The sequence below is a fragment of the Vipera berus genome (genome assembly GCF_964194415.1).
Source record: "Vipera berus genome assembly, chromosome: 1".
Classification (NCBI taxonomy): Eukaryota; Metazoa; Chordata; class Lepidosauria; order Squamata; family Viperidae; genus Vipera; species Vipera berus.
The window spans coordinates 241,249,063-241,275,730 of NC_138202.1; the positions used below are offsets into that span (position 1 = coordinate 241,249,063).

Genomic DNA, 26,668 nt, shown 5'->3' on the forward strand with positions numbered 1-26,668 from the left:
GAGACTATAGAAACAAACGACTGTGTGAAATAAAATAAAACAAAATACAGGTAATCCTCAACTTACAACAGTTCATTTAGCGACTGTTCAAAGTGAAAAAAAATGACTTATCATCTTTTTCACACCTACGACCACTGCAGCATCCTCATGGTCACGTGATCAAAATTCAGATGCTTGGCAACTGACTCACATTTATGACGGCTGCAGTGTCCTGGGGTGCTGTGATTGCCTTTTGCGACCTTCTGACAAGCAAAGTCAATGGGAAAACCAGATTCACTTAACAACTGTGTTACTAATTTAACTGCGGTGACTTAACAACTGTGGCAAGAAAGGTCATAAAATGGAGCAAAATTCACTTAACAAATGTCTCACTTAGCAACAAAACTTGGGGGCTCAATTGTGGTCATAAGTAGAGTACTACTTGTATGTAGAAAATTGCTAGGAAAAGAGGAGTTTGAGAAAGCACTGTTTTGTATATCATCCAGCTTGATGCAAAATTTAGATAAGATAACCTTTACTGTCATTTTTTTTTACTGTGGGCACAACGGCACACATCCAAAATTAAATTTGGTTGCCCGTTCTCAAAGTGAAATACATACATAACACACACCTAAAACATACTATATACAACATATGTATAGACCTACACCCCTACATATACATAACAATAAAATATTAAATACTGTCCATCTTGAATATATAACAGAAGGAGGAAGCCTGAGAGTTCACAAGGTTAATGCTGTATGGAATGAAACTATGGTTGAATCTGGATGTTCTGCTACAGATACCACAAAGCCTCCTCCCAGAGGGTAACAAGGAAAACAGGTTGTGAAGAGGATGAGTAGTGTCCCAGATAATCTTACGGACCCTGCCCAAGCAACGCTTCTGTGCTATGTCCTGGATGGAGAGGAGGGAACTGCCAATGATCTTTTCAGCCATTCTCACCACTCTCTGCACCGCCTTCCTGTTTGAAGCAGTGATGCTTCCAAACCAGACTGTGATGCTGTATGACAGGATGCTCTAGATCGTCCCTCTGTAGAAAGTGGTTAGGACAGGGGAAGGAAGATGTGCTTTTCTCATGCAACGCAGAAAGTGCAGGCGCTGCTGTGCCCGCTTCACCAGTTTCTCACTGTTGAGCAACCAAGCCAGCCTACTCGTTAGCTGCACACCCAGGAATTTAATGCTGGTAACCATCTCCACAGGTGAATCATTTATGCACAGAGAAGTGTGGCTGTGCCTGCCTTTTCTGAACTCGACAATGATCTCTTTGGTTTTTCCGGTATTTAAAACTAGGCTGTTTTAATTAAAATTCAATTTGCAATTACATTTGAAGTAATTTAAATACTAACCAGGATCAAATTTTGGGGATTCAGGTCAGATGGATCATACTATGATATCATACTATCACTGCAATACTATGAATCAATGTTGAGCAAACAAAGGATAACTGAATGTTGATGGAATAAATATACTATTAATAGCTCTCTACTTTAGGAATATATGCTTTAGGCATTTATGCTGCACAAACATTTCTTTCAAACCATGTTTAGGTTAGATTCCAGAAGTAGTATATTTACATAATGTTTCTTGATAAACAGTGCTTCTATTTATAGTGGAAGCATTTGTAATCAATCTATTTTTAATCAAAATAGAGATATAACATCTTCGGGCAAAATAATTAGGCACTAACTATTAAGCAATCATTTACCTTTCATTTGAAAAATCAATGCGTCTTTTAATCAGCAGTAGCTATACTCCAGGCAAAATGAGGTGCTATATTGTTTTTAAAAGCTGTTTGGATGCACACTGTTCAGACAGTTTTTAGAGCAGAACTGTAATAACAGGCATCCACTTTGATTCAAACTTTGCTACTGATTCAGTGATGATTTTGATGCCTAATTTCCTAATTAAACAGAATTGAGAAATTCTATTTAAAAGTCAGTCATATAGCAGTATAAGAGTCTACGTGCAGAGGAAGAATATGATATTTCAAAGTAGGGAGATGAGCAGTTCCAAAATGCAATAAATAAAAATAAAATTAAAAAAGATTGTTAACTGAGCCACATAGTTTCCATTTAAATCCCAGCTCAGCTATAGTTGAAAGTTATGGTTTTATTTACTTACTTATTAAATTTATTTGCTGCCCATCTCACAAGACAATTATTTTTTTTTGTTAATCTTTGAAGGTCCTATAAGATTCTGTCATTTAATTCAGAGTTTTCAACAAAAGCACCATTCAGTAATGGCAGACAACCTCAGTCATAATACCAATGAAGTTCAGCTCAAGGGTAGATGACCTGATTCGCAGCATCCTCAGCCAGTACAGCCAATGTCAAGAGACAGTGGGAAATATAATTCAAACAACTGGATTGCCTATTGCTGCTTAAATAAGTGTCCAGTGAACACATGGACTATTTCCCTCAAACTATCCCAGAATAACTAGTACATGGAAGAGTTTCTGTGATTAAAAAAAAGACTAGAAAGAAAATGGTGGAACAGACAAAAAACACTACTAGTATTTTGGGAATATTTTTTCCCCCGGAAAATTTTATATTACTAGATTACCACTCAGTAAAGAGGATCAACGTAAAGAGATCTCAGTAAAGAGAAGCAACCTAGAACTAAGGAGAAACTTCCTGACAGTTAGAACAATTAACCAGTGGAACAACCTGCCTCCAGAAGTGGTGAGTGCTCCAACACTGGAAGTTTTTAAGAAGAGACTGGACAGCCATTTGTATGAAATGGTATAGGGTTTCCTGCCTGAGCAGGGGGTTGGACTAGATGACCTCCAAGGTCCCTTCCAACTTCTTCTTCTTCTTCTTCTTCTTCTTCTTCTTCTTCTTATTATTATTATTATTATTATTATTATTATTATTATTATTATTATTATTATTATTATTATTATTTAATTCACTTGCACTGTTTTATGTTTACATGTTTGATGACAAACAGCCTTATGTTTATAAGTGACAGTTTTCCTACTAAGCACCTGCATGTCATAAGCATTTGAATTAAAATTACCATATTAAAATCAAATCTGATGTTTTTTAATTTTTATTTGGTGTGCGTTGGAAGAGGGGTAGTCTTATACGGCGAGTATAGCCCAAACCCTATAATTTAACAGGAAATGTAGGGGGTCATCTTATACGCCTAGTCGTCTTATACGCTGGAAAATACGGTAATCTTAAATATGATCTTCCCCATTTTTCTCGGTTCAACTCTGCAGTCACACATTAAAAGTGAATATAGATGCATGGTATAATATAAGAGAAAGAGCCATGTTCATTTAACTCATCATGGGTGACAAATAGAAATGATCTCCAATACCAAGCAAGGGAAAAGGTGACACTCAACACACACTAAGACTAACATGCGTTGTGATGTTGTTATGTTCTTGACGAGGCAGAGTGTGTTTATTGAGTAACAACAGAAGCAGCCCTAGTGGCTGCTGAACAGGTATATATACACAGTCGCCTCTAGGTGGCAACCAATAGGTTTAAAGTAACAGTTTCCCACCCAAAACATAATTAACAGCTTGGAGACAGCCAGTCTGGGTTGCAGTTAACACAAACTGTTAAGTACAGCAATTAAGGCACAGATTGAGCAACTGATTTCAGCAGTTGAGGCCAATACATTACAGATGTATAATGATTTTTAAGACCCAATCACTTTTATAATATTATTTGTAAGATTCTGTAATACTTCTGTCAGCCTATTAAGTCTGCCTCCACCCTTAACATTTTAAATGAATCATGCACTATTAAAAACTCCCTGCGGTATCATACATATGGTTTTATCTGGTGTACTTCACTACTCAGGGAGCTACAGCTGCATCTAGCTCTTCACAGGAATGCTTGCAATACTTCCATTGTTCATGAAAAAAACCAAGCATCATTAGCAAATGAACAGACAAATAACTAGCTTGGGGGCTCTCCTTGATTACAAACTGTCAGTAGAGGCACAGCAAGCTTCAGTAAGAAGAAGCGCCTATGGCTGGTACACCATTTCCAGCCCTATCTGGATAGAGATAGCTTAGCTTCAATAACTGATGCTATAATAAACTCTGCACTACTGGAAAAAAAAACTTATGAACAGTGACTTGAAGACAGCCCAGGAACTGCATCTGGTATAAAACTAGCTTGTTACTTAGAGGAGGGCTAAAAAGGATACATAATTCTGGGTCCTGTGCTGATGTGCTGGCTACCTGTAAGCTACCAAGCTTAAATGAAGGCCTAAGCAGCTTAAGATCCAAAAATATAAAATACTGCTTCTCCCAGTATTAACCAACTAATGAGCTAAAATCAGGGGAGACCACAACCTGTGGCCTCAACTGTTAGATGTGACTCAGACTATCCTTCTGATATCCCAAATTCTATTTTACTGTGTAGTGAACATGGTTAGTCCAACTGTGTATTGTTTTAAAAATCAGCTAAAGGCATTTGTACATCCTGGTATTTGCAAAATAGCTACAGGTATTGCCCCAAGACGAGACTATTTTTCCACTGAGCTCCGTTTTAAACCCTTATATTATCATTTTTTTTACTGTCTTGTTTTATAGAACTCTTTGCCTGCATACTATTCATAATAGTCTTGTCCTATTAATCTTAAAATATTAGCCCAAGTTTAAGTATTATTATACACTGAGATCAAATTGCCTGGAAAACAGGGCTGGGGAACTACAACTCCTAGATTTTCCGCCATGATAAATATATCTGTTGGGAAATATAATTGTTAATTATATTTAGCAATAATTCAGCAATGTCTGGAGGGTTCCCAAGAACTGAATTTAGAGTTCCTTTATTTTGCAAAGTATTAGGTGTGTTCACTGTATTGTGTTAGATGTAAAGGCAAGACAAAAATATGATAATAATAAAGTGCTCTGGAACTTTGGAATTCCAACAGACAGGTACCTGCCACATAACAACCCACTTAACAATTGTTGATAAGACAGACAAAAGTCTGGATAGTGAACCTATAAATAGCAGAATGGAAGAGAAAGAAGTGGAGAAAAACCACAAAATACAAAGACCTGCAAATAGAAGTAGAATGATTGTAGCAAAAGAAAGTACAGAAATTACAAGTAGTAATAGGCACCTTGGATGCAATCCCCAAAAATCCTGAGCCTCACTTGAACACCATCAATACTGACAAAAATCACCACTAGCCAATTGCAAAATGCAGCTTTACTTGGAACAGTTTATATCTTGTGATGATAACTTTATAAAAAATGATAACCATAAAAAACAACATCTGCCTATCTCAGGTCCTTGGGAAAAACTCAGCAGGTGGATAAGAATGCCAAATCTAGCCTAAACAACTGGCAACGAACAACAACAATAATAATAATAATAATAATAATAATAATAATAATAATAATAATAATAATGATTGTGCAGACATCCATAATAACATAAGGCTGTCAAGAATGAGGAGATCCTATATGTCCAACAAATAATCTTAAATATCCTCCCCAAAAAGTCAACATAAAAGTCAACATAAAATTTCTGTCACTAAATTCCAATCTAAATTCTTACAAAACATTTTATATGGTTTAAGGATGGTCTTCCAATTCCATGTCAAAAACCAGTTTTATGGGCATGCAAAATGGCATAGTACATTATATTCACCAAACTCGGTTATCAGAGTCTTTCTGAACCATCTTGCCAATTAAAATTCTATGCTGGGGGGGAGGGGGAAGGTAATCCAAGACAGTCTCTTGCCTTATATTACGTACTTGGAGCCCTGGTGGTGCAGTGATAAAAATGCAGTATTGCAGGAAAACTCTGCCCATATAGCCTGGAGTTCGATCCTGGCGGAGCTCAAGGTTCACTCAGCCTTCTATTCTTATGAGGCTGGTAAAATGAGGACCCAGATTGTTGAGGGCAATATGCAAATAACACTTCTACATTGTAAACCACCTAGAGAGTGCTATAAAACACTATGGGGCGGTATATAAGCCTAAATGCTATTGCTAAATGCTATTGCTTCTTCTGATATCAAAACCTAATACATGTAGTGTACAACTGTACTTCTGCAAATTTGTTCCTTATGCGCTGCTTTGAGCTTAAATTAGATCTATCTGGAGAAACAATACTAACGATATGAGAAATGTTTACAAAAACAAGGAAACAACCACAGTACATCTACTATGCTACATAACATCTACGACACTTTGCTTTGAAGGAATCTTATCAATTTTCAAGGTGTACTGCTTGACCATGAAAATATTAGCTAGTTCCTCTTTGAAGAATTCCCTTTACAGGCAATTCCTTTGACTGGGGTAGTTAAGACTCCTGCTAAACATTAATCTATATCTTCAACTGCAGTCTTTGCTTTCAATTTCATTCCATAGCCTTATAAACCATAATATACAGAAATGTATAGCCGTATATCACTGTTTTCTACAACTAAAAACATATTACAGCTAAACTAATAACTATGCTTAGGAGAACATGACAAAGCCATGACAAATCTAGACAGCACACTAAAAAGCAGAGACATCACCCTCTCAACAAAAGTCCGTATAGTCAAGGCTATGGTCTTCCCAGTTGCAATGTATGGCTGTGAAAGCTGGACCATATGAAAGGCTGAGCACCAAAGAATTGAAGCCTTTGAACTATGGTGCTGGAGAAGACTCCTGCGAGTCCCTTGGACTGCAAGGCGATCAAACCGGTCAGTCCTAGAGGAGATCAACCCTGACTGCTCTTTAGAAGGCCAGAGCCTGAAGCTAAGACTCAAATACTTTGGCCACCTAATGAGAAGGAAGGACTCACTGGAGAAGAGCCTAATAATGGGAAAGATTGAGGGCAAGAGAAGGGGATGACAGAGAATGAGGTGGCTGGATGGCGTGAGCTTGAATGGACTCCAGAAGATGGTAGAGGACAGGAAGGCCTGGAGGAACGTTGTCCATAGGGTCGTGATGGGTCGGACACGACTTCGCAGCTAACAACAAGGAGAACAAGTCATGATATTAAACAATGGGCTGCAGTGATTCAATATGCTATCTATTGCGAACTAATTATTTCCAATTTGTCTGGCATCATATGCTTCACCAAGTTTTTTAACCATGCTTTATAGGCAACCAAATGAAATGCCTAATTGCAGCTATATTTAGTGGATTGAATGTAATGCAGCTAGTCTAAAAATTTAAAGCACAACTTGTAACCAAGGCTTATTTGTGACCTACCTGTTAAGCTGTGGCTTTAAATGTCATTTGATTGCAGCCTAAAACTAGTTTGGGGGAGGGAGGGGGTTTGTGCCTTCAGGTCAGGGTTGATTGCTAATGACTGCCTGGACTATTCTGTATTTTCAAACAAAAAAATAATAATAACAGGGGAGATCCGAAAATCACATGAAACTAAAAACCAAGTAAATCGCATGATGAAAGTATTATGTATACATTAGGTAATGATAAATTATAGTGAAGTGAGGCCTCATAAAAAGGGGGAAAAACCTGCCAGTTCCAAGACACAAAGCTATACAGCCCACTGCTTACTGAACATACACACACACACACACACACACACACACACACACACACACACACACACGTGTGTGTGTGTGTGTGTGTATATGTATATGTATGTATGTATGTATGTATGTATATATATATATATATATATATATATATATATATATATATATATATGTGTGTGTGTGTGTGTGTGTGTGTGTGTGTGTGTGTATGTATGTATACACACACACACACACACACATACCAGGCTGTGGTATGCCAGCAACCAGTCCACACAAACAAGGAAATCCCCATCCACAGGATGCAGGCAGCACACAAAACCATGCCCCCTCCAGTCTGTGGAAAAGCCTCTCTCCACGTAACCAGTCCCTGGTGCCCAAAGGTTTGGAGACCTCTGCTGTAGAGGGTGAACTAGAATTATTAATACATGAAAGTAGATAGTGCATGATATAATTGGAATTACTGAAACTTGGTGGAATGAGACCCATGCGTGGAACACACTGATAGAAGGATATAAACTGTTCAAAAAAACCAGACCCCATAAAAGAGGAGGTGGAATTGCACTATATGTAAAAGGCCACTATATTGTTACAGAAATGCACAAGACCCAAAATGAAAACCTCCTAGAATGCGTATGAGTCAATATAATAGAAAAAAATATTAATGCATTGCCATAGGAATATACTACAGGCCTCCCAACCTAGCAGAAAAAAATAGATGTGCTTTTTGCTAACCAATTAACAAACATATGTAGGAAGCACACTACAATAATAATGGGAGACTTCAATTATTCTGATATCAGCTGAAAGACTAATTCTGCACCAAGTGGAAAGATTCCTTGGATGAAAATCCTAAAGTGGAAAACAACTGAAGAAGCTTGGGAAACTCTGTAAATATATGATCATAAAAGCCCTATCCAGCACAATACCACTGAAAAAGAAAATCAAGAAAACTAACAAGAAACCAGCATGGCTGCACAAAGATCTCTCTGCTAAACTCAAAGACAAAACGGAACTACAAAAAATGGAAAGAGGGACAGATAACTAAGGCAGAATATCAGCAGATAGCCAGAATCTGCAAAGACGTCAGGAAAGCAAAGGCTCAGAATGAACAAAGACTTGCAACAAAAATCAAAGATAACAAAAAAAAGTTTATTTCAACATATAAATAACAAGAAAAAAAATCAAGGAAACAGTTGGTCCACTAAAGAGAGAAGACGGCAAGGAAGTAACAGGCAGTAGAGAGAAAGCAAAGCTACTTAACTCATTCTTTGCATCGGTCTTCACACAAAAAGAAATTATAGCTGAACTCACCAAAAACATAACTGAAAAATACAGGCTAGAAATAAAAGCTAAAATAAAACAAAAAAATGGTATGAGAGACATGTCTGATCTTGATGAACATAAATCACCAGGACCTGACGGACTACACCCCAGAGTTCTGAAAGATCTGGCAGATGTCATTTCAGAAACACTGTACCAAGGTCTCTTCCAACATTATTGCTATTACTATTATTATTATTATTATTATTATTATTATTATTATTATTATTATTATTATTATTATTATATTGATCATCACACAGTCAGCCAGATGTTCAGACTGGATTTGGCATTTTTGTCTACCTATCGAGTCCTTACCAAGGACCTGGGATAGGCAGATGTGGATGTTTGATGGTATTACAGATATTGTCGCAGGATTTTGGATTTGATCTGTAATAACAGATTATTATTTCTGTTTTCAGTCACTGTGTATTTGTAATGGGTAAACACCTTTTCTTCCAGTAGTTCTGCAGCTGCTGGCCCTGGTTGCTCAGCCAACAGTCCTGAGTCCTGTAACCCATTTTTCACCAGATATCTAGGAACTCCGACATCTAGCATGGACCTTGTTAACCTGGGCGACATCCTAGCTCACAGGTCGGCAACCTGCGGCTCCGGAGCCGCATGCGGCTCTTTGAGCCGTCTCTTGCGGCTCCCAGCCGCCTGGTGCGCGCGCACCTCTTCCAACGGGCAGTGGTGCGCGCGCACCTCTCCAAATGGAGAGTGGCACCGCCCGTTTGGAGAGGTGCACGCGCACCTCCCCGAATGGGCGGACGTGCGCGCGCACCTCCCCAAACCTTTGGAGAGGTGCGCGCGTACCTCCGCGCGAATGGGCAGCGGTGCCGCTCTTTCAGGAAGCTGCCGCGGCCCGTCTTGTGAAGCTGCCGAAAGCGGCAGCTTAGCAGACGGGCCGCGGCAGCTTCCTCAAAGAGCGGCGCCCCTGCCCATTCCGAGAGGTGCGCACGCACCTCTCCGAACGACCGGAGTTGCGCGCGCACCTCCCCAAACCTTTGGGGAGGTGCGCGCGTACCTCCGCGCGAATGGGCAGCGGTGCCGCTCTTTCAGGAAGCTGCCGCGGCCCGTCTTGTGAAGCTGCCGAAAGCGGCAGCTTAGCAGACGGGCCGCGGCAGCTTCCTCAAAGAGCGGCACCGCTGCCCATTCGCGCGGAGGTACGCGCGCACCTCCGGTCGTTCGGAGAGGTGCGCGCGCACCTCTCGGAATGGGCAGGGGCGCCGCTCTTTGAGGAAGCTGCCACGGGCCCGTCTGCAAAGCTGCCGAAAGCGGCAGCTTTGCAGACGGGCCGTCGCCGTCGGGCAACCGGGAACCGGTTCCATCTCATTTTTAAAAAAATGGCAGCCGCGTGCGTCCGCGCATGCGCAAAAAACCTTTTTGCGCATGCGCGTGCATGGACACACGCACGCGGCTCCCTCTTTTTTTAATTTCTGATGGAACCGGTTCCCAGTGGCTCTTTTTCTTTTTTAGGTTGCCGACCCCTGTCCTAGCTGGTATGGCATTCTGAAATTTACGTCTCACCATATTTTTTATGGGAGAGACACTCTTTGTCTGACTCCTCTGATGAGACCTGTCCAGTATGGTTGAACCTCTGGCACAGCTCTCATCTTCCTCAGAGTGCACAAGCCCCACAACTACGTCAAGGTAATGCCTCAGTGGGGAATTATTATTATTATTATTATTATTATTATTATTATTATTATTATTATTATTATTATTATTATTAATTATTATATTACCATATCTTTCAAAAATCCTGGAGCACCGGGAAACTAACAGAGGATTGGAAAAGAGTTGATGTGGTTCCCATTTTCAAAAAAGGGGGGAAAAACAGACCCAGGAAACTACAGACCAATCAGCCTAACATCAATACCCGGCAAGATACTGGAAAAGATAATCAAAAAACAGATCTAGGAACATCTAGAAACAAACAAAGTTATAACAAGAAGCCAGCACGGGTTTGTTAAAAACAGATCATGTCAAACCAATCTTATTTCATTCTTTGATCAAGTGACTAAATTGGTGGACCAGTGGAATGCTGTGGATGTGATATACTTGAACTTCAGCAAGGCATTCGACAAAGTAGACCACAACCTATTTCTTGGAAAGCTTAAGAACAGCAGGATAGACAGCACTATCATCAGATGGATTTTTAATTGGCTGACAAACTGCACTCAAAGAGTAGTCCTTAATGGTATTACATCTACATGAATGGAAGTAAGCAGTGGAGTACCATAAGGTTCTGTCCTAGGCCCAGTACTCTTCAACATCTTCATAAATGACCTAGATGAGGGAATAGAAGGGGAACTTATCAAATTTGCAAATGACACTAAGCTGGCAGGAATAGTCAACACCCTAGATCAGGGGTGTCAAACTGCCGGCCTGTGGGTCAGACACATCATCAGGAAACCACGCCCACCCCATTACCGGCAATGGAGAAAAAGCTCCGATACGTCGCACGACGTCACGTGACATTGTGCATTTGACATGTCTGCCCTAGATGATAGGGTCAAGATTCAGAGGGATCTTGACAGACTAGAACACTGGGCCCTATCTAACAAAATGAAATTCAACATAGAGAAAAGTAAAGTCTTACCCTTAGGCAAGAAAAACCAAAAGTACACATATAGACTGGGTGAAACCAGGCTTAATAGCAGCAACTGTGAGAGGAATCTTGGAGTCTTAGTGGACAAACAATTAAATATGAGTCAACAGTGTGCGGCGGCAGCCAAAAAAGCCAATGCAATCATAAGTTGCATTAAGAGGGATTCAATCAAGATCACGTGAGGTACTAATACCACTCTATAAAGCCTTAGTAAGACCACACCTAGAATACTACAATTTTGGTCTCCACACTATAAAAAAGATGTTGAAACTCTGGAGAAAGTGCAGAGAAGGGCAACAAGGATGATTAAGGGACTGGAGGTTAAAACATATGAAGAACGCTTATAGGAACTTGGCATGGTTAGTCTAGTGAAGAGAAGTATAGTTCCACTTAGAACTCAATAATCTTGTTCAGATGACAATACTAATCTATTCTCTGATTAACCTTAGTATGTCATTTAAATAAGGACCATGCATCAGAACACCTCTGGTTTCTCCTTAGCTTACCTTAATTTTGATTCTGGGTATCATTTCTGTCCAGAAATGCATCTAATGAGAGTTAACAAAAAAATAATTGTACTTTTCTGCCGCCAGACAGAGTCCCTGCGATCAGCCAGTGAAGATATGGATTTGTATTTTTGACAAATGAGATACAGGAAGCTATGACTGGCCAGCAATTTGAAAAATAACATGGATATTGACCATGGAGTTACAAACGTCTTCATGATTAACATTTAAGACATAAACTATGGGCAAAATCATATTTTTAGTCTGTCTGCACTCTAAGACAGGCTGAGCCTAGAAATTAAGTTGGAAGCAAATTTTATACGGGTAAGAGTTGGTTTGCAGTTTTATCATCAACGTTTTGAGGCATGTCAGAGTAAACCTCTTAGGCAAGCCTACAAAGCAAAAAGTCTTGTATTGCCTACCTTGTTTTTTTTTTAAAGAAAGTAGTATATTTACAACCTCTGCCCCAAAAGACATGCTGCTGAGCACTTCCAAGATGTGCAGCCACCTCCCGCGCTCCCATGACTTATTAGCCACAGAACAGCTGATTTTAATTTATCAACATGGTCCTTTTCCCTTGCCTGCTGTTAGAGAATACTTAAATGAGCATGCTTTGCAAATGCAATCTTGTCAGATAATTTGCTGCTGTGTTGTAAAATACAAATTTACCAATTCGCATTTTTATCTGCAACAGAATATATAACCAAACCATCACCGTCTAATAAAATCAAAATAATGGAAACTGACTACTATCCTAAAAATACTTATTAGGAAGCTAGCCTCACTGAACCAAATGACAAAATCATCAAATGTTTATTTGGATGTAATTATTAGTCAGGTCAGTTAACCAAAGTTTTGAAAGATATGTATTAGACTAAAAGAATTAAAAACTACAAAAGCAACAACATGTAAAAAATCTAAAACAATCTTTCCAACCTACTTAAAAATGCAAAATGCCCAAGAGTCTTTCCTTTGAGCAAAAGAAAGTGTGGGCACAAACAAAAAAATTGGGGAAGCACTTTCAAAGATGGTGTACCACAAGGAAGAGGTGCTTCCTCTTGTACCTGAATATGCAGTGTAATTTAATGAATATACTTTCAGAGGAATCTTTGCAGATAGCCTAAGGATCTGGTCAGATATACAGAAGAGATCTTCCATTAGATTCTGGCCCCAAACTATCTGAGATTTTAAACGTATACATTAATATTTTGAGTTTGGTGCAGAAAAGGGCTTGGAACCAAACAGCGCACTAGAATCATATAACAGTTATTTTGGACAAAGCACAGTTTGAAAACCATTTCATACATATCATTCAGAGCTCAAAGCAGCAGAAGCTATCTACTCTTCTCATTGTAGTAATGGATCCAGGAGCACATGGGTAAAATTAGAATGAAATTCCCTCCAGAATAGGCTAAATATCACTCAACTAGAGAATGAACTACCCACCACTTGTAATTCTTTCTCTGGACTGACCTTCAATTTATCAATTCGCATCCAGTCCATTATTCTGCTCAGATATCGATATCCACCACCTCACCTGGGTTAGATGAGAAGGAGAAATGAAATTGGGTGGCCATCCTCATATAGCATTTTCACTTGTATTTCCAAATAAAGTTTACATACAACTACTGGAGAAAGTGAACCAAAGGGCTTACCAGGACTCAATATAAATTGCCAGGGAATATAAGCAGGAAACTTTTTGGCAATGGATGTTCAGGTAGACTCTCTATTCTCATTCCACAGTTGATCCAGACATATACCATACTCAAGGTTAGTGAAGATTTATGAGAGGCCCAAGTGAAATCTAATGGTTGTATACCTCTTTTCTTTCAGCACCATCATCGAGTCTGACTAAAACATTTTTTCCCCAAGAGTATTTAGAATTTATCACTAACCAGTCATCTAACAATGCTTCCTTAAGAAGAGGATGATAATAATTGCTCTGAGGTTGTCCTCCACTTCTGGGTCCAAAGATTTCTTCAAGGATATTCCAATGCTGCCTCTTTTCAGAATGACAATACAATCTCATTTCAAAACAAGGACTAAACTCTCTTGGTTCCTATCAGCCATTTCATTCTTACTAAATTATAGCAAGCTAAAAAATGGTATCATGCACGCAAGAGCTAAGGTAAACTTATACAAGGATATTTTCTAAAACTTTAAACGTCAACCAAACTCAAGCAGAGTAGACAATGAGTATCTCCATTCTAATGGAATTACATCAAAAATGGTGTAAATGTTTTGTTAAATAGGAGCAATTTTTAACTTGAAGGATTTTGCAAATTATTACAGTTAACCATTGAGAATATGGCCAAGTCCCTTTCAGGAACAAATCATAATAAATATTTCAGTATATAAAATAGCTTCACCAGATGATGCTGCAAAATGCTGTGGAACTGAATCACTCTCATTATATAAGAACAGACTTCATAAAGAGCTATAATTCAGGATTTTTCTTTTATGTGTCATCAATTGAACCCTAGAGTTTCAATAGGGGTTCTATGACAAATTAAGGACCAAAAAAAAAAAAACACCACAAAACCAAATGCGAGCTCCAATTTTATTTTATTTTTGTTGTTGTTAGCTGCGAAGTCGTGTCCGACCCATCGTGACCCTATGGACAACATTCCTCCAGGCCTTCCTGTCCTCTACCATCTTCTGGAGTCCATTTAAGCTCACGCCTACTGCTTCAGTGACTCCATCCAGCCACCTCATTCTCTGTCGTCCCCTTCTTCTATTGCCCTCGATCTTTCCCAGCATTAGGCTCTTCTCCAGTGAGTCCTTCCTTCTCATTAGGTGGCCAAGGTATTTGAGTTTTAGCTTCAGGATCTGGCCTTCTAAAGAGCAGTCAGGATTGATCTCCTCTAGGACTGACCGGTTTGATCGCCTTGCAGTCCAAGGGACTTGCAGGAGTCTTCTCCAGCACCAGAGTTCAAAGGCCTCAATTCTTTGGCGCTCAGCCTTTCTTATGGTCCAACTTTCACTGCCATACATTGCAACTGGGAAGACCATAGCCTTGACTATACGCACTTTTGTTGACAGGGTGATGTCTCTGCTTTTTAGTATGCTGTCTAGATTTGCCATGGCTTTCCTCCCCAGGAGCAAGCAATTTTTTTATGGTATAGCAAAAAGGGCAGGGCTTATAAGCTAATATTCAGGACCTCCATTCCTGGGGTAGTATGAATGAGCATACTTGCTTTGGTGCTTGATTAGAAATCTGAGGAATTTTTTTTTTAACTAAAAGATTTTGCAGCCTGAAAAACTTTGAAACCAACTGCTCTAACTCATGTTCACTCAGGTTCAGTAGCTGCATTCCTGTTGACTTTATTGCCCAAAACGTATCTAAATCTGTCAAGGAAAAATGATGCCTGCTCAATTATCTGAGTAAATGTCATATTGGAATACTAGACATACCAATTGGAAAATCCCATGGGGCCCTAGCAGCGTATTTAAAATGATTAGAGTTGATTACTTTCAATGAAGCAGATGTAGAGATTCAAAATCTGAGCTTTCAGGGCCACAGACAGACCTGATATCCCTGGAATGATGTCTAAAATGTGTCATCAGATTAATATTTTTAATAAGACATAAGGGATTCAATGTTATTCAATGTAAAACTGGAGGGTAACCATATTAACCGTATTTAATTTCAGTTACATGAAATGAGCTTTATCTTTGTAGGTCCTTCAGAGACTACCTGTAGCTAGTATTTGGATAGTATTTATGGCATTTGCTCAAATACTATAGGGAAATCCCACTGCATGTGCGTATTGTCCCAGGTAGTTACTTGTATCCACACTGAGGAATGGGTTGTTACGCTGAATATATTCTATTAGAAACACTTATTTCTGAAATTTCATTCCGTGCTAAATCAAACCTGCTTTTCATTACATCTTCCAATAAGTTACCTGTTCATATCTTAGATGATCAAAATGACTCTACTCTTTGTCAGAATACAAAGAAGCATAATTATCTCAAAATGTTTAATTACTGTAATGTACGTTGAACCTACTGGTTAGTGACCAACTTAATTACAAATGTTAGTATTCTGACTGCTAGCTATCATTCTACTAGTAATCAGTCAAAAGCAGAGGGCAACCAACTTAAGATCACTTGTAAATAAATGTTTTGTAATCATATAGCCATTGTATGTACATTATTAACTCATCTATAAATGCAACAGTGCAATGCAATAATGGCAGATGTTTTGGCTTCTTTCTTTTCACGTTAGAGCCAAACTTTCTCTTTTAGCTAGGTTAACACTGTTAACTATTCTATGGCATCAAATAAAACACTAGCCCCAATGTCTTAACTTCACAAAAGGGAACTAGTGCACTTTGGAAAATTTCTACAAAAGTCCCAGAAGTTTTTACCATGTTTATTTATTTTGCACGTATACCTTCCCAAGTACCAGAAGCTTATTACTACAGGTAGTTCTCAACTTACAACAGTTCATTTAGTGACCGTTCAAAGTTACAATGGCACTGAAAAATGTAACTTATGACCATTTTACACTTACGAACTTTGAAGCATTCCCCATGATCATGTGATCAAAATTAAGATGCTTGGCAACTGCTTCCTATTTATGATTGTTGCTGTGTCCCAAGGTCATGTGATCACCTTTTTCAACCTTCTGACAAGCAAAGTCAATGAGGAAGTGAGATTCACTTAACAACCAGGTTACTAACTTATGAACTGCAGTGATTCACTTAATAACTGTGGCAAGACAGGTTGTAAAATGGGACAAAAGTCACTTAATAAATGTCTCACTTAGCAACAGAAATTTTGGGCTCAATCTTGGTCGTAAGTCAAGGACTACCGATAAATGACAATATAAATATTTTGTGTTATGTTCTGAAACACCTGAAATCAAAAAACCAGGACACACATAAGTGGAAGTGCAGTGCCACAAACTACCATACAGGTAAGCCTTGCTTCTGTTTATTAATTTTTAAAGATAGAACCTCAATTTTTTACTATCACTATATGAATACAGTACACATTTGTCATTTTACTCTTGCTTGTGTGCTTTACGGGTATATCGTATTCAATCATTGTTAGCGAAAGACCAGAGAGCAGTAATGGAATATTTAGATGCCAAAATGTAAAACTGGTAATTAATAGCAGAGCACCAAGTGATTCTGGCTGCACAAGTAGAAGCTATCAGTGTTACCCCTCAAACTACCTTCCTTTGAAGTTCAGATATAAAGAGAAAGGAATTCAGGGCACCTTAAGTCTTTTCCTAATCCATCCTATATTTCACTACTGGTAAATACGTATAATGCAAATAAGCTTTTCCATCAAGTTCTCCACTTTGCTTTTCAAAATAAGGAAAGCTATGCATCCCTTATGAAGTTACGAGACATTTAGGACTCTGAGGGCTCCACCCTTCTTCCTAGTCCTTACTGATCTCTGTCCTACTTCACACCAACATATTCTATACTTTAATGGCTTGGGACTGTAACCAGCTCATTTCCTAACCGTGAAGTCTCATTTTGAGTAGAACAATGCTATTTCCTTATAGAACAGATCCTGAGTCCAAGGAAAGAGATATGGCAAGCCATTTTATTCCCCCTCCTTTTATTACTGCTATATCACACAAAGGTTTACTTAAAAGCTGAACATTTCCTGATAATTTAAAACCACAATTTTGCCTTTTGCTTTTTACTCACAAGTTTGGTCTCATATACAGGTAGTCCTCGACTTACAATAGTTCATTTAGTGACCAACTGAAGTTACAACGACAGTGGGAAGAGTGACCTATAACCATTTTTCACACTTACAACCATTGCAGCATCTTCAAGGTCATGTGATCAAAATTCAGACACTTGACGACTCGTATGTATGAAGGTTACATTGTCCTGGAGTCATGTGATCACATTTTGCAACCTTCTGGGCAGCAAAAGCCAGATTTACTTAACAACTATGTTACCAACATAACAGCTGCAGTGATTCACTTAACAAGAAAGGTCATAAAATGGGGCAAAAATCATTTAACCAATGTCTCACTTAACAGAAATTTTGGGCTCAATTGTGGTCGTAAGTAAAAATACTACCTGTATCTATTGCAGTATTTTGCTCACTTCCACAAAAATCACATGCTTGGATATAACATTAGTACATTACTAAAATGTTAGTATCTAATTTAGTATTTTTGATTAAAATACACAAAGTAGAAACCAACAATGGACTGACAACAAACATTACTGAATTAACCCAATCCTTCTATGAAATCACTATTTGGATTATTAAATGAAACAAGTGGAGAATCAGAGCCTCTATGCATGACATTGTGGGATTATATAGATTATTAACTTAATATATTAAGTTACAACATATTAATTACCTTGCTATGGAAACATAGTAAGAAACAACATCTTCATGGGTTGCTCAGAGTTCACTACCTTATAGTTCTGTGACCTTAAAAAAAGCTGCACAAGGTAAGAAAAAACAACACAACTTGTTGCTTTAGAACCTCCTGCCTTGAGCATGACCAGCAAAATCCCAACATAACTTATAGTTGTGTAACTGTAATGTGTCATGTGAAATAAAAAATATAAAATATAAAAGAAATAATTATAATAACAATTCAATTTCCAATCCATTCAAGGTTTAAAGTTAAATCAGACTGAGATAATCCACACACACTGCAGTGTATCTCTGGCCCAACATTCAAACACTATCTTTCCGATAAGGTTAGAAGGGTTTCAAGGAAGTGTAAGCAGATTTCAGGCTTGACTAACTCAGTAAACTATGTATTTTTTTCCTTTTACAATGGGTTCACACGTCACATTAACCCAAAAAGAAATGCCATCACATTTTCATATAATTGGCAAACTGGAACACTCATATTCAGTGCAAAAATCTAGTCCTTCTTTAACAGTGATGTGTAGAGGGTGGCCATTTTGTTTCTTTTTCAAAGGAACAATGGGATCTGAAAAATTATTTTACTCCACCATGACCTGATTTCTCAACACTTGTTTGGTGTGACCAGAAAAAATGAATTCTCAATTAAAAGGAGCCCCAGAATATGGGGCAATTGATATTGCTTGTTGTCACTTTCTGAATGAGGAATACCCTGCTGTTTTGCAGAGATTTGTAGAAAAAGGATAGTTTCTTTATTATCATAATAAATCTGTTGTTGGACTTCTTCACCTTGACCTTATGAAAGATTGATCATGAACTGACAAAAATGTTACAAAAACTATGGATGTGGCTGTATCTTCTCATTCCTACTAATACTGGTTTAGCTCCACAACTTGCAAACACAAAATCATGTATACCACTGACTGCCCATCAATGTTTATCTCAGAAGAACCAGTGACCCACCAGATGAATATAAAACTCATGAGTTATGGGCACAGAGGGTAACAGTTGTAAGTCAATAGTACCTGGAAAACTATAGATGGATGCTCCAGATTTAATATGAAGTGTGAACTCACTTTTATATACCTTAGAAAACCAAGCTAAAACACCAGAAGGAATTAAATCTCACTACAAAATACAGTACATACATCCGGCAGTCCTCATTTAACAATCAAAATTTGGACCAACAACCTAGTCATTAAGTGAAGTGGTTGCTAAGTTAAATTACAACTGTGCTTACAATCTTACTTCAGCTTTCTTTGTTTTACAGACCTGCAGAGATCATAGATGCAAGGATTGGTCATAAAGTTATTTTTCATCACTGCAACAGCATACAGTCACTAAACAAGGACTACCTTTACTGCTGATATAACCATGACCAACATATAATAAATACATGCAACAGTTTGCTTTGAGAACTGTTGAAGAACTGAATTTTGGATTCTGAATAATGAAGATATCCATTTGAATTCTGCCTTTTCTAGTTTAACACTCCAAATACACAATAAATCATTCCAGACAGACTACAATGATGAAGAACTATTCAATTCCACTGTGTTCAAAATTCCACTTGTAAAATTTTTCATATTGCTAGTTAAGCAAAACACTAATTCTGGACTGAATGTTTCCAGATTCAAATAGATTTCCTGCTATTCAAAATGAAGAAAATGGTCAAAGCAACATATCTTCAGAACTTATGCAACAACAAATTCATTTTTCCAGAATGCCTCACATAAGGATTCATCAAGACAGCAGATTAGAGTGCCTGAGGAGTATTGAATTGCATGCTTTAAAAAAAACAAACCACACATGACTATGCATATAAAAAGATGCTTACAATCCAGGTGTTTTTTCTTGGGGCCCATCACTTCATGTGTGGTTGCTTTGCAGACCGCTCTGGCTACAGCTGATCCTGTAACGCTGTACTGAGCAGCTGCGATGCGATCTGTCAGCGTCTGACCTGACATCTTCAGCTAATTCTAGGACTGCTGCCACTTCTATAAAGAAGGGGGGAAAACAATTGAGGGGAGGAGAAAAAGAAAAGACAACATGATTTGTCCATTAAAAGTAAGATTCCTCTAGAGCTTGGCTTCACAGTTCACTCCTTCCCCAACCCCCCATCTTTTCTGTTGTGTAACTGTTTGCACTGAAACGTGTGGCCATGGATGTTTTAGAGATGTGGGAATAAAGAGGAAATGTGACTCAGGAGATTAAGACGTTAAGGTGTGCGTGTAGGGGGGGGGCGAGAGAGATTCCTTTTCCTTCGGTGAACTGCATCCCTTGATCAATATGATGGCGGTTACTGCAAACTACCACCTCCCTCTTCGTTATTTATGTTGGAAGGGAGGGCACGAGAAAAGGCTCCCCCCACGTCTCCAAAGACCAGGCCTTCCCAACAGAGCCTCAAGAGGGCTCCGAGAATGAATTTAATAGCTCGTCTCCCATTCGGCCGCTATCAAGCCCGTTTCCTCTTGCAGCTGATTTCCACTGCAGCACCGGGTGTTTTTTTTTTTCTTCTTCTCTCTCTCCTCTCGCCGTCGCCCTGCGTTTCCACTTGGCTGTCTGATGCGTGATTATATCATTGCGCCATATTACGACCTCTCGGAGCCTTATTCCGTCCACAGGCAAGCTCCTCCTCGAAGACAAGACAACCACAGGCCGCTCGTTTCCCAAAGCCCAGCCAACCCCACCCCGATATCACACCCCAACCCCACTCCTTTCCTTACCCAATTCCTAGTTTTGCCTGCTCGGCAATGCAATGCCTACTCCCACCCCCCACTTCCCAATGCGCAGGGTATGGTTGATAGCAGAAGCAGCCGTTTCTGTTATCCGGGCACAGCGGCACCCCTTACCAACCCCCCCACCTCCCACCCCCCCACTCCAATGCTGAAGATTGCTAAATGCCGGCCAGGCCTTCCACCCACCCTCATTCCTTCCCGGGAACGCCGGGAGAACCCAACGCGGCGAACCTGTCAACACGCTCCGGTCCTCCTTGACGCGCGTCGTGCCTCTTCCTCTCCCCTGCTTAGCTCCGGATCGCGAGAAGGCGCCCCCCCCGCCCCCCTCGCCGTCGCTGCTCCTCCCGCCGCAACCTTTCTTGCCCCCGCCCGGCTGGCAGCTGCGCCGAGAGCCCCTCCTCCTCCTCTTCCTCCTCCTCTTCCTCCTCCCCGTTCGCACCGGCCGCTTTGCTCCAGCGCGCGGGAAAGGCGCGCCTACAGCGCACTCGCCGCTCCCTCAGGTGCAAGGAGGGGGTGGCCGAGAGGAAGATGCGCTAAAGGCTGCGGAGGCGCCGGAGGCAGCGCAGCTTTCCACGCCCAAGAGCCTTGCCGCTATTTCTAGCTTTAATCTCCGTTCGCTCGCCTGGCAGCCTAATCTCTGGTGTGCGGCGACGAGCCTTCCCTGGGGTGGCCCTAGAGCAGGAATAGGCGAATGCCTGCAGGCGGACGATACGCAACCCTCTCCGCCTGGCGCGCACACACACGCACCTCGGTCTTTCCTCTCGCTGACTCTTTCGGCTCGTTCTTCGGGCAACCTCGCAGGTTCGGGGCTTTTTCAGAATCAGGTGATCCGGAGCGGACGAACCGAATAGCCCTCTAGGGGCCGTAAAAGCGGAGAAAGTCCCTCGTCTGCCTAAAGGGGACGCCCGTTACCGGCGGGATTTCCCCTTTGCTCGTAGGGAAAGGAACAAGGCGCTTAACCACGTGAGGGACGGCTTCTGGCAACGTTTTTAACCCAGGTCTGGCTGGTTTCGTAACAGAGTTTGGTCCTTCCTTCCCCGTTAACTTAGTCCTGTCCTTTGCTGTTTTATTGCACCGGGGGTATGCGTATCCCAGATCCTATTACACGTGTCAGATGTGGATGCGCGTAAAATAATCCTTTTCACTTTCTGTTGCGAACGAGCCAACGTTGTACCTCTGTTTTTGGAAAAGCGAACAGCTACATTTCCTGTGCTTCAAATTCTTAAGACTTCAGCTTCTACGTTAATATAACAGTTGAATATTATTAGTTATGCGGCTTTGTAGATAACCAATAAAAGCCTCAGCTCTAAATGGCGATTGCTCGGAAATTGAGAGATAATGCCAAGTTTAGGGTGTGTAATAGTTTAAGACTGCGCGATAAATGTTATCCATAGGCAGGACTCGTATTAAGTGTCTCCGTTCTTCTGTGCCATTGTCATTTCAGCTATTGAAGCCATTAACCAAACTGGGTCTTACCGTACATTATCTTTTTCTTCAACTTTCTTCACTTATAATCATACCAAAGTGTAACTGAATTCACAGGACTGTGTTATGCTTTTAGCTATAGCTACCATATTTGGGCTACAAAAATTCAGACATCCACAAGTAAAGAAATACAGAAATATCCAACAGACTATAGTTTTTTTCTGGATCTCATGAACTTGACAACCTCCCCAATATTTACACTGCCCTCGGTCTTCAGCCTCACTACCTCATCTTAGATTTTTTTTTAATTATGGATTTTCTTTTCCTCCCAATCAACAGCCTTTTGCTTTCATCTTTATGTCAACAGCATGAACCAATGACTCTCCCAATCATACATTTCTGTCACTGAAACTGCAGTGTGTGAGCCATGTATGTATAGTCTGGTACATTTATGTACTACCTACATCTATAATAATCTCCTGCCCAAAAGCTGAAGAGAATACGCAATTTACACAAATGTTTAGGAACATTTTTCTCCTGTGTAAAAACTACCTTCTGTGGTTGATGCCCTCTGTCAGTTATATTTACCACTGTAATAATTTCTGCCTGGGTAACTTAAATATTTTAAACTGACCACTGTTTTTATAATAGGTATGGCAGTTAAAGACAGTGAGTTTATCAGCTGGAAAGCCAACAGCCCAGGTTTGAGACCCAGGTGCTGCACAATGGGGTGAGCTCCCATTATGTCCCCTAGCTCCTGCCCACCTAGCAGTTCAAAAGCATGCAAATGCGAGTAGATAAAATAGCTACCGCTTTAGTGGGAAGGTAACAGCATTCTGTGCTCCTGGTGTATAACATGCTGGCCACATGACCATAGAAATGTCTTTGGACAATGCTGGCTCCCTCGGCTAAGCAGGAGATGAGCACCAGCCTCTGGAGTCGGATACGACTGGACAGGGTAAACCTTTATACCATGTTTTCCGAAAAGTAAGGCCTACCCTGAAAATAAGCCCTAGCTTTATTTTGGGGGTGGGCCTAATATAAGCCCTACCAGAAAAATAAGCCCTAGTTTTGGGGCAAGGCACACCCCTAAAAATCAAGCTGGGGGAGTGGAACTTACCATTGTAGCCAGGCCTCCCATGGATCGACACTTGCCTCGCCTTCTTCTGTGGCCGAAGGAGCAGCTTTATTCTTCAACTGAGAAAGGAGCTCCGGCCTGCATTTCGCAGTCAGAGGCCTTTCCGGAAGGCCTCTGCAACCAAGAACTGAGCTATGGATTCAATCCTTCGGCCACAGAAGAATTTGGAGAGCTGGGCGGGGCTGTTGGTGCCGCCACTGCAAGGTGAATGGAAAAGACACCCCCTGAAAATAAGACCTGGTGCCTCTTTTGGAGGTAAAAAAAAAGACCTGGTCTTATTTTCAGGAAACATAGTATTAAGTGAACAAAACAAGTCTCTAGGTATAGCTTGAATATACCCTGACTTCCGGGAAGATAGTAAAGAAAAGATTTCTTTCTTACTGGAGAAATGTTATGAGAAAACACTTAGCACACATTTAACAACATAATTTTATTAGCAACCGTTTGTGACTGTTCAATGGATATCACTTCAAAAATCTTTCAAGCTGTTTTCTCCTGCTCTGAAAATTGAATGGATTTTGAGAGGTCAAACTCATATAGATTCTAACATGTAGATTTGTATCCTGAACCTATTACTAGATTGCATTCTGACATTTCAATCTTGAAAGGGTTCATTGCCTTGAAAGACACAAGTATTCAAACCAAAGAGAATGCTGACACAATGTTCCACTCGACTAGAAACTAGAAATTGTATTTGTTTTATTTTGGGTTTACAAATGTATGTGACCTGAACATCAGACAAGCAGTTATTTGCACTATAAAGGACAAAATAAGTTATTTGTTTTTTTCTTGACATTTTTTTCCATAGCATATGGATTTATAACTAGTACTAATTAGATTCCTGTTCTGGTTCTGTTAAGAATGCATCCATTCATGTAATTGTTACTACCAGGTAACAGCCTAATCCTCTGCTCTGTGCTTGATTGTTGCATTTATATAGAATTCTCACTAATGTATTAATTGCTGAAGTTATTAATTGCTGAATTAATAGCATTAATTATTGAAATTGATAAGAACCTAACAAATACTGTTCAGTGAACATATCACCTAGAGCACCCCCACCATCTAGTCAGAGCTGAAGAAGCTTCTTGGATGAGAAGCAAAACGTCTTCAAAGAAAAATACGAAAGTCCAGTTGCCTCCTGAAAAAGCACCTTTGGAACAACCATGACCTGGATGACTGAGAATCTCCATAGACATTTGACTGAAATGGTATATAAGTTTTCCTACTTGAGCAGGGGGTTGGACTAGAAGACCTCCAAGGCCCCTTCCAACCCTGTTATTCTGTTAACAAATGAAAGTGAAATAAATGGAACATTGGATGATAAGTAGTCAGGAATGAAGTCACAAAGTGATATAGTGTTCTTATTAATATACATCAGGCATGTTAAACTCGCGATGTCACATGACGTATTGTGACTTTTTCCTCATTGCCGGCAATGGGTGGGCACGGTTTCAGTATGATGCATCCAGCCTGCTGGCTGGCAGTTTGACAGGTGGAGAATTGTGTTTTAATATATTCTGCAAGGGGCGGAGATTTCAGATTCCAGCTTCCTTCGAGCAAGCATTTGCCAGTGTATTAGGCTAATAAAGGACTTTTAAGGTAAACAATGCCTCAGAGTCACTTGAAAAGCCCATACGTTGGAAACTTGACATCTGATATACATGGAAAGAAAGCCCGCTAAACTGGATATTTTTTGAAGATGTGAACTTGCAGGTACTGGAGTCAACCAGTTTACATCAGATGATTACATGATACCCTATTCAGGGCATAACCATATGAAATAATGAGATTGCAATGCTATTGATAAATATACTCAGCTGTAACCCAACAAATAATATAGCAGATATCCAATAAACCTAAATGTTATACTAGTGGTTGCATTTATCACTGATGTAATATCAGAACATACTGATGAATCCTATGGCAAATTGAAGGAGATATTGAATGCAACATCTTGAAAGACCCTAGTGTTGCTAATGGGGGATCTGAATTCAAAAGCTGAGGATGTGAGAATAACTTCTGATACCAATAAACAGTCTAGGGATAGTTACTGATGCAATAAATGGATGCAGAATACCCTTCCTTCACAAATGAGACAGTTTTTTTTCCATTTTGCACTGAAAACGTGAGAGACTGGTTTCTTATTTGAAAGTAGAGTATTTACTGGGATATTTATGCTGTAACTTATTATTAATTACTATTACTAATATTACTATTCAGACCTTGAGAAATATCTTCCAAGGATTGCTAGAAGGGAAATCTGACAAAGAAATGGGGAGACCTAGAATTTCAGGATTTGTTTGGATATATCAAAGTCAACTGGTAACAAATACAGTAACTGCGTAACTGGATATCATTGGAAGTAAATACATTGCAGAACGAGAAACACAATATGCACAATATCAACAATATTATTTGGTCATCCAGGTCTCTTCAAAGTGCAGATTGATGAACAGAATATGAATTATTTTTATCAAACATTTTAAGGTTATAAAACTAAACAGCATAGATAAGTATGCCAGCAAGATTTGACCTCAAAGACATGCAGTTCAATCTAAGGAACGTATTTAATATACATAATCTGTATGAGAAAAACATAAGGATAAGTAGAACAGAGAAGAAAATTTCTTATGGCTTTTAAAACAGTTATTACCAGCTAGGGAATGCTTTAGACAATAAAAAGACTGCACAATGCCTGAATGAAGATTTCGAATGTCAAACAAGAAAAGTATCTCAAGTATGTTAACAAATAGTGGAAAGGACTAGAGAAGTCACAAAAAAATTTATCACAATGAAAGATTACTCAAGTATAACTTGGAAGTAATTATAATGGAAACCATTGAAGGGAAAACAGATTTTAAAACTATATCAAAACCCTAAACAGAATTTTAAAATGACACAAATATTTGCAAAGAGAAAATATATGATAAACAAAATTGTGTACGTTAGACAATAGATCTGCCAGTTAGCAAGTACCAGATTCAGATGGTCAGTGAATTGTTTATAGCTTCAAGAGAAAAAGTGCTAATAGCTCTATGTCAACAAATAGAGAACAATATAGAGCAGGGGTGTCAAACTGCTG

The 26,668-nt window shown here is 39.6% G+C and overlaps 1 protein-coding gene across 1 annotated transcript in view; it reads right to left on the minus strand.

The window, feature by feature from the left end:
• SNAP91 (synaptosome associated protein 91) overlaps window positions 1-21,844 on the minus strand; it is a 96,540-nt gene extending 74,696 nt beyond the window's left edge. Inside the window, exons 1-2 of the mRNA XM_081314623.1 lie at window positions 21,768-21,844; window positions 20,120-20,279 (exon numbers count right to left, since the gene is read on the minus strand). Of these exons, the coding sequence (XP_081170749.1) occupies window positions 20,120-20,249 (130 nt within the window). The 5' untranslated portion in view covers window positions 20,250-20,279; window positions 21,768-21,844. The remainder of the gene's footprint in view (window positions 1-20,119; window positions 20,280-21,767) is intronic.
• Window positions 21,845-26,668: the final 4,824 nt, after the last annotated feature.